At 65.8% G+C, this 12,778-nt stretch overlaps 1 protein-coding gene across 6 annotated transcripts; it reads right to left on the bottom strand.

Moving 5' to 3' along the window:
- Nucleotides 1–1,333: 1,333 nt before the first annotated feature.
- On the bottom strand, nucleotides 1,334–9,240 carry MRGPRF (MAS related GPR family member F). Of its 6 annotated transcripts, none has more exons than XM_006937623.5 (5): nucleotides 9,040–9,240; nucleotides 8,046–8,138; nucleotides 6,452–6,500; nucleotides 6,227–6,340; nucleotides 1,334–3,203 (listed from the first exon to the last, which is right to left on the bottom strand). In XM_006937623.5, the coding sequence occupies exons 4-5, from the start codon at nucleotides 6,314–6,316 to the stop codon at nucleotides 2,220–2,222; spliced, it is 1,074 nt and encodes a 357-aa protein (XP_006937685.1). In that variant the 5' UTR covers nucleotides 6,317–6,340; nucleotides 6,452–6,500; nucleotides 8,046–8,138; nucleotides 9,040–9,240; the 3' UTR covers nucleotides 1,334–2,219. The 6 variants fall into 6 exon arrangements, with proteins under 6 accessions (XP_006937685.1, XP_011285405.1, XP_019668370.1 ...); XM_011287103.4 differs by having other exon boundaries at nucleotides 6,452–6,525; XM_019812811.3 differs by having other exon boundaries at nucleotides 6,452–6,528.
- Nucleotides 9,241–12,778: the final 3,538 nt, after the last annotated feature.

The raw sequence follows: 12,778 nt of genomic DNA on the forward strand, positions 1-12,778 counted from the left end.
GGGTGTGGGGGGGTTTGGGGGGTGGAGTGGTGGGGAGAGATGGGGGTGGGGAATGGGCGTCGGAGGGTGACTGGGTGGAGGGTGTGGGGGGATAGGGGTGGGGAGCGGAAGAGGTAGGCATACTGACCCCCACCCCCTGAGGCTCCTCTGCCTCTGGGCACCCGGACACGCGGACACGCGGACACGCAGACATGGATGCAGACACGCAGACACACGGACACACGGACACAGACGTGGACACGCAGACAGATGCAGACACGGGTGCGTCTCTCCCTGCAGAGCGGCTGCCTCCGTAGGAGGAGCAGCCGGGTCTGTTGGAAAGGGGAGCACGGGAGCAGTGGCCTGGAGAGGCCGGGAAGGATGAGTCCGGCCAGCTGGGGGGCCGGTCACCAAGAAATGCACTCGGGGGGTCAGCCCACCCCGGGGGGCTCCTGTGGCCCCTGCTCTGGGAGCGAGTCCAGGGTCTGCGGGTGGAACGCTGGCCGCCGGGCGGGCCCGGAGGTACTGCTGCTCCCTTAGCCACCGGCCCCCTCCCAGCCCCTCCCGGCCTGCCCCCTCCCTTCCCCCTCCCGGCCGCCGGCGCACAGGGGCCCTGCTCTCTGCCCTGGGCTCTCCTTGGGCCCATGAAGTGAGCAGAATCCCCCCAGAGCTTCCCCAAAATGGGGCTGGGATCCCAGGCTGGACACCTAGAGCCTAAGACGGGCCTCTGGGGACGCTGGCTGGAGGACAGGGGTGGGGGCGGGGGGGAGGCAGTCAGGGAGCCTCTGGCCTGGCTCTAGTTGAAGTCTCCCCTGGGAGGGGCTCCAGCCTATTGCTGGGCAGTAGGGAGGTGCCACCCCCAGCCCCCACCCTGGAGGGTTGGGGACAGAGGGGGGCATTCCGGACAGGGATGGAATCAGCAGCCCAACCCGGGGAGCCCCTGTGTGGACACACTGTGGACCTTACAGGCAGGGACTGCATTAGCCAGCACCGGGCCTGGCAGTGACTAGGGACCATGAGGAGTGTTTCCAAGGGGAGCAGGGGGGCCCAGAACGGGTGAGAAAGGGCACAGGCTTTAGCCAAGAGGACAGTGCGGCTGACCAGAGCCCCTTCTGGCGGAGGGGTGGAAACCCTACCAGGAGAGGGAGCACCCTGGAGGTATAGACAGACCAGCCAGGGGAGGGAGCATCCCGGAGGTGTAGACGGACCAGCCAGGGGAGGGGACACAAGAGCTGGGGTACAGAGCAGGTTGGGTGGGGCACAGCATGGCCAGGCGGCCATCTGGGCCCATAGGCGCTGAAGGGCGCCCTCACCGCGGAAGAACACAGACGGGACCGAGGGCAGGGAGCCTTGCTCAGTGCACGATATAAAATGTTTATTGATATACATTTATTGGCTTCCATAAAACTTGCATGGGCTGCACAGGGCCACTGTGCTTGGAGGTGGGCTGGGGTGACCGGGTCGAGCCAGCGCCTGCTCCCAGGTGGGGGCTGGAGCCCAGAGGCTGCTGGCCAGTCTGCCAAGCCCCGAGGACCAGGCACATGGCAGCCTGCACTCCGGAGCGGGTCCCGGGGCTGGCCGCATGGAGTCCGAGAAGGGAGTGATCTGTCCACGCTGGCCCAAGCTCCGTCCCGGCAGGCTGCTTGCCATGACCAGAAACCACCCCCCCTCTGCCCCCATTAAAGTCCCCAAAGGATTCCTGGACGGGGGCTGGGGCGTTGTGTGCAGAAAGACCGAACTCCAAGGCAGGTTAACCAGAACCTTCTCCCAGGTAGCACCATTGCGCTCAGGTCGGCTCCCCAACATTGCTTGGACTGGATGGAATGGAGAGAACAGGTGCCCTAGCAGGGGCGCAGCTGCTGACCCCGGGGGCGACCGTGCTGGCTGTGTCGTTTTCAAGGAGGGCAGATTCAAAGGGGCAGGAGGCGGACGGGCCTGGATGACCCCCTGCCTCCCCTTGACCAGCCCGGGGTGACTTCCATACAGTAGGCCTCCGGGCGCCGAGGACAACGTCTGGGGCGGGGGGGGGGGGGTCTGTCGGGGCCCGTTTGCAGGTGGCTTCTCAGTCTCCCGGTGGCCCCTAGCGCCTCCAGCCCGCGGGGAAGGAGGCGTGAGGGCAGGAAGCGACTTTTCTCCTTGCACTTGGGCCCCGGGGCGGTGGCCGAGCTCCCGTCCTGCGTCCTGCGGCAGAAGGTCTCTGGAGGCCGCGGTCCCTGCCTCCCCCCCCGGGCGCTGGCCTCTCAGGAGGCGTTCCCAGAGGGGCACTGCATCTCCATGGTGACCGTGTTGGGCGTGCCGCCCCCGGCCTCCCCCAGCTCGGCGCCGTCTCGCAGGGCCCGCTGGAAGACCACCCTGAGAGGCTCCCACAGCCGCTGTGACTTGTCCCTCCCGGCCAGGAAGTACACGACCGGCTTGGCACTGCTGTTGATGCAGATGCACAGGTCGGTGACATACTCGGGGAAGGGGGCCGGGATCTGGAAGACCCAAAAAAGGAACCAGTCGACCCCCAGGTAGATGGAGGACACGAGGAACACCGAAACCATGGCCAGGACGACGTGGCTGAGCTTCGCGGAGCGCTGGCGCCTCCGGGCCCTGCACTCCGTGTGCAGGATGAGCACCAGGCAGGGCAGCACCATGAGCGGGCAGAAGACCAGGAAAAGCAGGATGCCCAGGAAGGCATCCATGTGCCTGCAGCCCACGCCGGACGCTCGGTGGCCCAGGAACACGCAGAAGTAGTTGTGGACGGTGGTGACCAGGAGCGACAGGGCCCAGAGCAGGGCGCACGCCACGGCCGACAGGCGCTTGGGCCGACGGCGCCAGAACCAGGCGGGGAAGACGACCGACAGGCAGCGCTCCGAGCTGATGGCCGGCAGGAGGCTCACGCCGGCGACAAACATGCAGAGCCCCGCGACCCTGCACACGGCGCGGACGTAGGCGGCGAACGTGCCCAGGAAGCCGCCCGTGTTCAGGACGGAGAGCACGGCCTTGCTGCAGAGGTAGCCGGCGTCAGCGCCGGCCAGGTGCAGGAAGTAGACGGAGAAGGGGCTCCTCTTGATGGAGAAGCCAAAAAACCACAGGACCAGCCCGTTGCCCACCAGGCCACACAGACACAGGAGCAGGAAGATGTAGTCCATGACGGCCGGCGGTGGCGGTGTGGCGATCTGCTCGATGGTCAGGAAGCCACGGCCATAGAGCGCCGGGGCCTCGCTCACGCCGGGACACATCTGTGCGGGGGCAGAGGGCAGACGCCTGTGATGCTGGCTGGGCCCCGCCCCCACCCCTGCACCCGCAGCCCGGCGTGCCGGGTCCCGCTTACAGGCTCGCGGAGCGGCTGGCTCTGGAGCAGAGGCCACCCCCGTTCCCGCCTAGTGCCATCACCCTGCGCCGCGGTGTCGCAGAGCCTGCGGCTAGCAGCCTGGAGAGGGCCGACAGGGGCGACGTCAGTCCCCCGGAAAGGCACCCGATCGCCCACCTGTCGGAACAGACTTTGGGCCACGAGTGTCGGCGTCACGAGAGGTGAGGAAAGCCCGGGGGACCTTTCCAGATTGCAGGACAACGAAGCCGCGACCGGAAAGGCCACGCGGCGTCCCGGACCTCACGGTGGCTCCAAGGGTTGCCGGAGAGGATGTCACGAGGTGCCGGGGGGATGTGCGAATGGACCGCGTGTCCTGGGATGGCACCAACCCCGTCCTGGAATGTCCTTGCTCTTAAGGGGTACGGGCTGTTTGGGGACCAGGGGGCTTGATGTCTGCAAACCTGCTTTCCAACAATTCTGGGAAGGAGCCTATCGTGAGGTGCACAGAGAGAAAGCGCAGGTGGTGAGAGGCTGACGATGCACCGGTGAAGGGCGTATCTGCGTATGAGTGGCTCTCGCCCGTCTCCTGTACGTTTGCCACTTTCCCACCCAAACATGAAAATACTTAAAAAAAATAATAATAATTGGGGGCGCCTGGATGGCTCAGTCGGTTGAGCGTCCGACTCCTGGTTTCGGCTCAGGTCGTGATCTCACGGGGTTCATGGGATCGAGCCCCGAGTCAGGCTCTGCGCTGGCAGCCGGGAGCCTGCTTGGGGTGCCGTCTCTGCCCCTCCCCTGCTCGCACGAGCGCCCTCCAGAGCTCTCTCTCTCTCTCTCTCTCTCTAAAAAAAATGATAAAGTTAAAGATAAAATAATTGATTTTAAAAAGTGGACCCTGGCCCTAACTGGAGCAGGACTGTGTCCCATGATGGGTTAGGGGAGGCCTGGGGAATCAGAGGCGGTCCCCTGGGGGGCCAGGGGGACTCTGGCTTTCTGGATCCTGACGGGTCTTGGTGCGGGCCAGGGATTCCCTGGGGAGGGGGAGACACTGGAGGCCACAGCTGTTTGTGCTCTGGGGAAGCACTTTGATACTTGAACAAGCTGTGGCTGCCTGAGGGCACCCGGCTGGGTTTCTGTCTCCTGCGACTCTGGGGGAGGGGCGGCAGATCTGAGCAAGGTGGGCTTTGCTCCAGCTGCTGGGTGCTGGGGGGGCGGGTTTTGGGGGGGTGGGGGACAGGACCGTGGGCCCAGTGGCCCCATCGCCCTTTCCCCAGAGAAGCCAGAACTCTGGATTGTGACGTGAACCTCCCTGATCTTTACGTGTTTGCATTTAAAAAACATCTTGTGGGCCAAACGCAACAAAGGCTGGATGCATTCTCAGGCTGTCATTTTGACCTCTCATTCCAAGCGACAAGGCTGCCCAGAGCGCTGTCGCCGCCTTCTCTCGGCCCGGGAAGATATCACTAACCCTTCCCACAGTGCCTGAACCTGACCCTCGACCCCGGGGTCACGCCGGGTATTCCTTCCTTCCCACTGCTCGTGACTCCCTCCCAAAGAAAACAAACAGGTTCTAGAGGCTGGAGCGTTCTGCCACCTTCCAGATGGCCCCCGGCTCTGCCAGAAAGCTGGGGCCTGATCCCCCGTAACAGCCTTTCCGTCCTGGCTCTGGTCAAGGGGAATTTGCAAGCAGGGGCCGGAGGGCGTTGGCCAAACTTTGGGGAGACTCTGTGAGGTCAGGGCAAGCTCTTTAAGGCCTATTCACCACGCATCATCCTCTAGGTGCATTTATTGGCTCAGCATCTCTGTCTGTCTGTCTGTCTGTCAGCCACCGAGCCCCTTGGCTTCCTCTTTGCTCAGCCTCTCCTGTTGGTGGCTTTGCTCCATGCCATGGAGCCGTGCCACCCACCCCACCCCCCACCCCGCCCCCGGCTGGGGCACCAGACCCAGAATCCGTAAGACCCGGTGCCCAGACAAGCCCACGCAGAGGGATCACTCAGAGCTTCTCCGGGCTGGAAAAAGTCTGCAATCCCTTCCTCGGAGTCAGAGCGGGAGGGCCGGGTGAGTCACGGGGCATGTGGCTGCCATCTCCAGCCACATCCCGCCTTGTAAAATGCCTGCCCCGGAGCCTGGCCCCCCTCCCGGGGCTCTGGTTTTCTCTGGAGATTTCTGGAGGCTTCTCCCCAGCCAGTCCCATCGCTGCGTCCCGTGGCTGCTGCTCCACGGTGGTCACTATGGGAGGAGGCTAAGGGACACGGGCCCCGGGCAGGAGTCCGGCCTCTGCTCAGACCTCGGGGCTCGTCCCAGTCTAGTTACTGGCCCATCGCAAGCCTGGGTCTCCTCGAACGTGGACGAGGTCGTACTAGGTAAACTCGAGGGGTCCCTCCAATTTGGAGACTGTTTCGCCTGGGGTTGAGAAGGGAGTTCTAGAATTCTCAAGGACCTCAGAGAAGTAGGGGGCTGGGAAGAGAAGAAGGGGCGTTGGCCTGGTGCGTTGTCAGAGTCTCGGCCCCGGCGGGTGCCTGGACCGCCAGACCCTGGCCTCACGGGGTGGCCCGGAGCAGGTGGTGCTGCGTGGGGCACACGACATCAGCGCCACCTTGCAGCCAGCGTCTCAGGGCCTCCTGGCAGGGACTGGCCACGGGAAAACGCTGACCACCCCGTCTCCACGGGGGAGAGGCGGAACAAGGCCGGTCAAGGTGGTAACGGAGCACAGGGTCTGCACAGGGAGGGATTCGAGGCTTCAGTTCCCTGTGCTTGTCTCACTGATGAGGACACTGGAGACCTGGGGGGCCACACGGTCCAGAGGGCCTGCCGCCCACCTGTTCGTCCTTTGACGGAGGATGGGCCCGGGCGGCAGAGTGCAGGGGGAGGAGGTCCTGGGCTCCGTCTGCCTCTCCCACCACACCCGGCCCGACGGTGCCCGGACCCCCTCTGCTGCCGGCCAGCACTTGCCTTGTTCCTGTCCCCGGGATGGGCCTCCCAGGAACAGTTTCCCACCATCTCCAGGCCCGGCGAGTCCAGACTCCTCACGGCTCCGCTCATGGCTCGCGGCCCCGCACACCTCCCCTGGCAAAGGAACAAAGGGTCACGTCAGGGCAGCCGTGTCCCCCCCCCCCCCCCGCCCAGAAAGCCCCTCCACCTTCTGGATCCCCATCCCCAGGCCCCAGGGGCTCTCACCTTAGAGGAAAAGGCTGACAAGCCAGCACGTGGCTCCCTCCGGGCAGGGCTGTGTGGGAGGCACAGAGGTCATCCTGCTGAGTACGGGACAGGTCACATCCATATGCACTGTCCCCTCCTGCCTGGGCTCCTCGTCCCCCCCCCCCCCCCACGATACTCTAGATACTCGCTGCTGCTTGCTGGGGGAGAAGCCTCTCTTCTTCCCCCCTGCTTGCTTGATCTGTGAGATTTCTGGGGCCAGATGGCTTCTGGGGACACATTCCTGGGCTCCTCCTTTCTGCCGGCCCACGGTGGTGGCACAGGGGTCCCCGGCAGTCGGTGGCAGCCAACCCAATGGCCACCACCGCTTTTGGTCTTCATTCCCCGTTACGGAGCAGGTAGCATTGCTCCCCCATCAGGGGCACTCCAGGGCTCCGGGAGGTGAGGTCCCCTGCCCGGGTGCACGTGACAACAGCAAGTTCGGAGATTTTGTGCGTGCTTGAGACTAGAGGGGCTGGAGCAGCTGGAGGGAGCCAGCCGGGACGGCTCTGGGGGTGGCGGGGTGGACATCCCCGCCTGGGAGAGGCTGCTCCGCGCTGGCCAGGCAGAGCATTGGTCCATCTGCCCCAGGTGCCCCTTCGAACGGTCTCCTGTCCCCCAACCTGAGCTCTGCTCCAGCAGGCAAGCACCCGTCCCTCCCCCCGTGCAGGTGGGGAAACTGAGGCTGAGCCGCAGGCCGCCGGCACCCCTCTCCCCATGCGAGGAATGCTGCTGCTCGGCGGCCTCCCCCAGAATTCCTTCCCCGACGCGGCAGGCCTGGGGAAGGCTGGGGCGGGCCGAGCCAGGCGCGCCGGTCGTTGGCCGGGAAGGGGGGCCGTCCGCGCACTGCCTGCACCCTCTTTAACGCTTGTCCTCTCGAGCCCCGAGCCCCGGCGCGGGGGAATGCGCGGAGAACAGAACAGCGCGGGCATCAGACCCCTGGCCCGCCGGCGGCCCTGCTCCCTTCCCGGCCCCCGCCCCCCACAGCGCCCTTCTGCCCCAGGCCCTTGGGCAGAGTGGCCGTGTGTGTTGTGGGCAAGCGCTTGTGCGCCTGGCAGGTGGGTCTCGGCGTGGCCTGCCGTGACAGTGCCTGCTGGCGCCAGTGCCCCAGGTGGCTGTACGCGGGGTGGGGGCCCTGGTGCTCGACGATCAGTGGGCGAGTCTGTGTGCGTGTGCGTGCAGAGAGCAGGTGCTGCGAAGGGTGGATCTATGGCCCCCCCCCACCGCCCCCCAGGCGTCATCCGGGCTCCAGCCCCTGCACTGTCCCCACTGCCTCCCCCGGGTCTCATGCTTACCCACCCGCTGGGGCTTCCCTCTCCTGCCTGCAACCCCAAAGCTACCGGCCCCTCAGACCCTATCCTTCCTGGTCCCCTTCGCCCCCGTCCCCGGCGTTCCCGCTCGGCCGTCCTGGTCGCACGCCATCCTGGGTCTGGGCCCCCGGGGACGTCCTGACCGCAAACCTTGCCCTCTCACCCCAGCCGAGCTAGGCCCCCGGCACACAGATGCCCCGAAAGGGCAGCCGGCCGGGGCCAGCCCGTGATGCCCAGCTTGGACCCGGCTCGTAGGAAGGGCTCACCTCTGCCGGCTGCTTCCACGTGGGGGCCTCCCTACTGTGTCTCCTCCCGCCTGCCACGGGCAGTCTGGAAAGCTATGGCGCCCAGGCAGAGATCTGGAAGCCAAGCGGACCCCCCAGATGGACGATGAGAAGACACGTGTGTGTGACACGCGCAAGGCGTGTGCGTGAGCGGCGTGTGCGAGCAGGGGCGGAGGGGTGGGCGCCTCGCGCATTCCCGGGGTGGGGTCTGGACTGTGGCAGAACCAGCTGCTGCTACGGCAAGACGACAAAAGCTGTCGGCTCGGTGCACCCCTGACCCTCCCTTCAAGGCACAAGGCCCGCTGGGGCTCCGGCCGCCTGTCTGCCCCCTCTCGGCCCACCCTGCCACGAGCCAGCCCCCAGTTTGTCGGGGACGGGGCGAGGCTGTCCTCCAGTGGGCACGGTCAAGCCCCGCTTCCCTGATTGTCTTCCCGGCCCCTCTCCTCGCCACCCCACTGCCCCCCCCCCCCCCCCCCCCCCCCCCAGCTCACAACTGAATTGAAGAGGCTACTCTGGGGACTGGAGAGCCCACAGCACTCCAGGTGCCATCTGTCCGGGAGAAGGTGGGAGGTCGCGGGCCGTGCAGCAAGCCCCTGGGAACAGTGGGAGCCATCTCTCTGCACTTGGGACGCTGCCGGCTGGGTGTTCCCTTCCCGCCCTTCCAGAAAGCGGACTTGGACGGCTGGCGAGGGTGGGGGTAGGGCCAGAGGGGGAGGTCGGGAGTGGAGGACAGCACGGGGGTCAGGCCCTGACAGGATGCCGGCTCCTGCCGCCGCCGGAGGGGGGACCGTCAGGGCCTCGGGAGTGTGCGGGAGGCGGCTCTGGAGTGTCAGGGTTCCTGCCTGGAGCCACGTGATTTCTGGGGGCTGCCCGCCCTGACGGCGCCCACCTCATTCTCCCTCCCCGCCTGGCCTCCTCCCTGCAGCCCTGGTTCCCAGAACGCCCTGCCCTGGGCCCAGGGCCCCCGCAGACCCACCTGCAGCTGCCCAGGTCCTCGGAGGTCTCTCCTTCCTGGAGCACGACACCGGCCTCTGGCCGCCGACCCGCCAGGGCAGCGGGCCAGCCCAGAGCACTGGCCGGAGCCTCAGAAAACGCGAGCTCAGAGCAGAGAGAGGACGGCCCTTGCTTTGGGAGCAGAACCCGCCCCAAACCCAATTCCAGGCCCGGAGGGAGGGGGAAGGGGAGGAGGAGGGGGGAGGAGGGGCCGAGCCCCAGCTGGGATGAAGCTTCGGGAAGGAATGCCCCGCTCGGGAGCCGCCCCCCCCCCCCCCACCTCCCAGGCCTCGCTGGGCGCTCATCCCCCGGCCTGGTGACGTCATGTTGGCCCGAGCACTGCTTCGGGAGTCCAGCTGTTCCTCTCCCTTGCGCCCTCGCAGCTCCGCTGGGCTGCTCTGGAGAGACAGCACCGGGCTGTCCGCTTGCCTGGGATTGGCTCCCACTGGGCATTTCGGGGCGCGCAGGCCCGCCAGGGGCAGGTCCCCACCCGGTGGCTTAGATGCACTCAGGGCTGGTACGGAGGAGCCGGGAGGTAGCAAGGTGAGGGCTCCGTGGAGAAGGTGGCGCAGGCACTTTTGAGAGGTAGACTCGGGGGCCAGACAGCAATGCCACCCAGGTGTGGCCCCATCCCCCTTCCCACCTGGAGTCTGCCTGGGGCGGGGGGTGGGTGCCCTGCCGGCTTACGGAACCCTCCAGCCCTAATAGCAATCAGATGGCACAAGGGAAAAATCACAGCGCTCGCCTTGGGGGGTGGGGGGACTGGCGGGCTGTGCGTGCCTGACCCGCGGGAGGATGAGTCAGGCTTCCCCCCCTCCCCTGCGAGCCTCCTCAGGGTCCTGGGGCAGCGAGGCAAAGCCTGAGGCGGGCGTGGGGGGGGGAACGCAGGGGCCCCAGGGGGGACCGTGAGGATGGGGAGTGGTGAGGAGTGGCTTCCCCGGGGAGGCACCAGGAAAGGCACACACCCCTGCCCTGGGCCAACTTTCTCATGACCTCGGGGAGCCCGAGGAAGTTCCCGTCAGTGCTTTCTCTGTGGGAGGAAATGGTGCCCAGATGGGGGGCGGGGTGGGCACCCTGAAGAGGACCCAGAAATAGAGCGCGGACCTGGCACCTGCCCTGGGGCCACAGGCCTCCTGACCCTGGATGGAGGGACCCGACGTCCCTGCAAACCCCAGAGCGGAGGGGGGAGCCTTGGACCGTGCCCTGCATGGCTCAGCGGGTCTTCGGGGGCCTTCGTTTTTAGGGAGGGGGTGAGAAGGAGGGCTCTAGGATGCTAAAGCTCATGGCTACGCCCCAGAGAGAGAGAGAGAGAGAGAGAGAGGGAGAGGGAGGGAGGGAGGGAGAGGCTGGGCAGGGAGCAGGCAGCGGGGGTGACCCTCCCCTCCTCTCCAGGGCAGGCCAGCTGGGGCCCAGCTGGGCTGCTTGTTTACGTGGGGGGGCCAGGGGGAGGTGGGAGGAGGCCGGGGGAGGCTGGATGCAGACAAGTTCCAAGTGTAATTGCATTTGGACACTTAAAAGGAATTGTGCGAAGTGGACAGGAGCTCTAAAGCCTTATTTGGTCTGGAAATTTCTTTCAAGACGAATGGGAGGGACTCCTAAATGGGAAGGTCGTCCTTTACCTGGGTTTTTTTCTGGGTCCCCCAGCCGGTGTGCCCACCTGGAGCAGGGAGTCGGGGCCGTGGGGGGCAGGTCTGGGGGCTGGGCTCCCGCAGGGACAGTGAGGGAGCCCTCGCCCCGGGCTGGCGCTCGGCCTCCCGCTGCCTCAGGCTCTGTGTGTGGGCTTGTCGCCATTCATTCATTCATTCATGCCCGGGCTCCCTCCGCAGGGCTTAGGACGGTGCCGAGGCACCAAGGCCACGGTCGGTCCCTCCCTGCTCCTTCACATCCTGTCCTCGTGCCCTGAGCCGCCGCCACCCTGCCATCCTCCCAGTACAAAGGATCTTTATTTGTAATTGTCCCCGGCCACGGGCCAAGGGTGCAGGCGGGGACCCTCCTCCGCTGGGGCTTCCTGGGGGCGGGAGGCAGGTTCTGGCTCCTGACAGGGCCCTTCTGGGGTCCACGATTGCCCTGCTGTTGCCGGATGACGGGCCGGGCGGGGACCAGCCCTCCGGCGGCCCCTCTGAGCCGCACCGCACGGCCCCCAGCGAGTTCCCTGCTCTTGCTGGCATTCACTGAGTGCCCGCTAAGTGCCGGGCGCCGTGCCCCAGGCTGCCGAACAGGACGGTGGAAGTCCAGCGGAGGCGGACCGGAATCAGACGGCCCAGACACGCGTGAAACCACACCTGAGCAGGAGGCCAGGTAGCTCAGGAGGGCTTCTCTGAGGAGGTGATGGTGGAGCCCGTGGAGAGTTGGGCAGGAGTGACTCGGGGGAGGAGGAGCAGGAAGGCATCCCCAGCAGAGGAAGTGGGCACGAGCAAAGGCCCTGGGGTAGGGAGGCGTGCCGCACAGGTGAATTGGGGTGGCTGCCACCCCAGCCGGGCCGCTCTGAACGGCCCCTCCGGGCCCTCCTTGTGCCGTCCTCACCCTACTGCTGCCATTTGTGCCATGCGCTCAGGGGACAGGTGCAGGGGTGACCAGGACAACCACAGCTGCACCTTCCTGTGTCCTGTGAGTCGGGTCCGCCATCAGTTCCGTCATTCAATCCTACAACACCCCCCGTCTCACAGGTTTCATGCAACACGTGTATACCGAGCACCTGCCCTGTGCCAGGCGCTGTTCTAGGCTCTGGGAAGCCACTGATGAATGAAACAGTCGTGAGCCCTGCCTGCAAGGTGCCCAGATTCTGGAAGTGAGGAAACTGAGGCCCAAGGAGTGACTGTGTGTTTCCCTTGGACACCTGCACCCCTCCCCCAGCCCCCCACCCGCACCGCAGGACTTGAGCTGGGGGCTGGGGCCGCTTCATCTCTGCACCCCCAGCACTGGGCACGGAGGCATTGAGATACGGGGAGAGGTCCAGAGCCCCGGGATCTCGTCCTGGCTTTGCCTCTGATGAACCAGGGGAAACTGAGCCTCGGTTTCCCAAGTTGTACTACAGAGGGATGGCAGGGGCGGGGCGGGGGGGTGCTTAGTGATGCTTCTGCTCTATGCCCCGTGCCCATCTTCCCCTCCAGCTCCGGTAGGCCAGTCTTACCCTTCTCAGCAGGGCTACTGAGATCTGGTTCACACAGCAGACAGCTCGCTTCTTTAACGTATATGGTGGTTTTAGTGTCTTCACAGACTTGTGCAGCCGTCACCACCGTCTCAGTAGGGAACGCGTCGTCACCCCCAGAAGCAGCCCTGTACCCGCGAGCGGTCACTCTGCACCCCCCCCCCTCCCCAGCCCCTGGTGACCACGAATCCACCGTCCGTCTCCCTGGATTTACTTGCCTGTCCTGACGCTCGATGGAAATGGAATTACACACGCAGCGGTCTCTCGTGCTTTGTTCCTTCCCCTCGGTGCAAAGTCGTCAGGTTCACCCGTGCTGCGTTATGGCCCGGTACTGCACCCCTTCTTACGGTGAGAGGCTGGTTCCTCCGGGCCCTGTGGTCCGCCCTGTTCTCTTGCCCTTGGCTGAGATCCTCCAGGAGACGAGGCAAATGTGGGCGTGGTCTGGGTCTCCCAGGTTAATGCCTTTGCCCTTTTGGCTCCAGCTCTGCAGATCACCCAAAGGTCCCTGCAAGGCCTGGCTGGCTTTCCTGATGGGCGAGGGTGAGTGCCAACCCCTCCTCCTCCACCCTCCTCC

Source organism: Felis catus, chromosome D1 (assembly GCF_018350175.1).
Source record: "Felis catus isolate Fca126 chromosome D1, F.catus_Fca126_mat1.0, whole genome shotgun sequence".
Lineage (NCBI taxonomy): Eukaryota > Metazoa > Chordata > Mammalia > Carnivora > Felidae > Felis > Felis catus.

What these genes read in the sequence shown, in the direction of transcription:
- MRGPRF (XM_023240173.2), bottom strand. Translation starts at nt 8,676, where the DNA reads ATGGCTCCCACTGTTCCCAGGGGCTTGCTGCACGGCCCGCGACCTCCC. An exon ending in TGTCAGCCTTTTCCTCTAAG is followed by an intron (nt 6,341 to 6,451) that starts GTGAGAGCCCCT and finishes TTCCTTTGCCAG; the next exon opens with GGGAGGTGTGCGGGGCCGCG. An exon ending in ATCCCGGGGACAGGAACAAG is followed by an intron (nt 3,204 to 6,226) that starts GCAAGTGCTGGC and finishes GCCCCCGCACAG; the next exon opens with ATGTGTCCCGGCGTGAGCGA.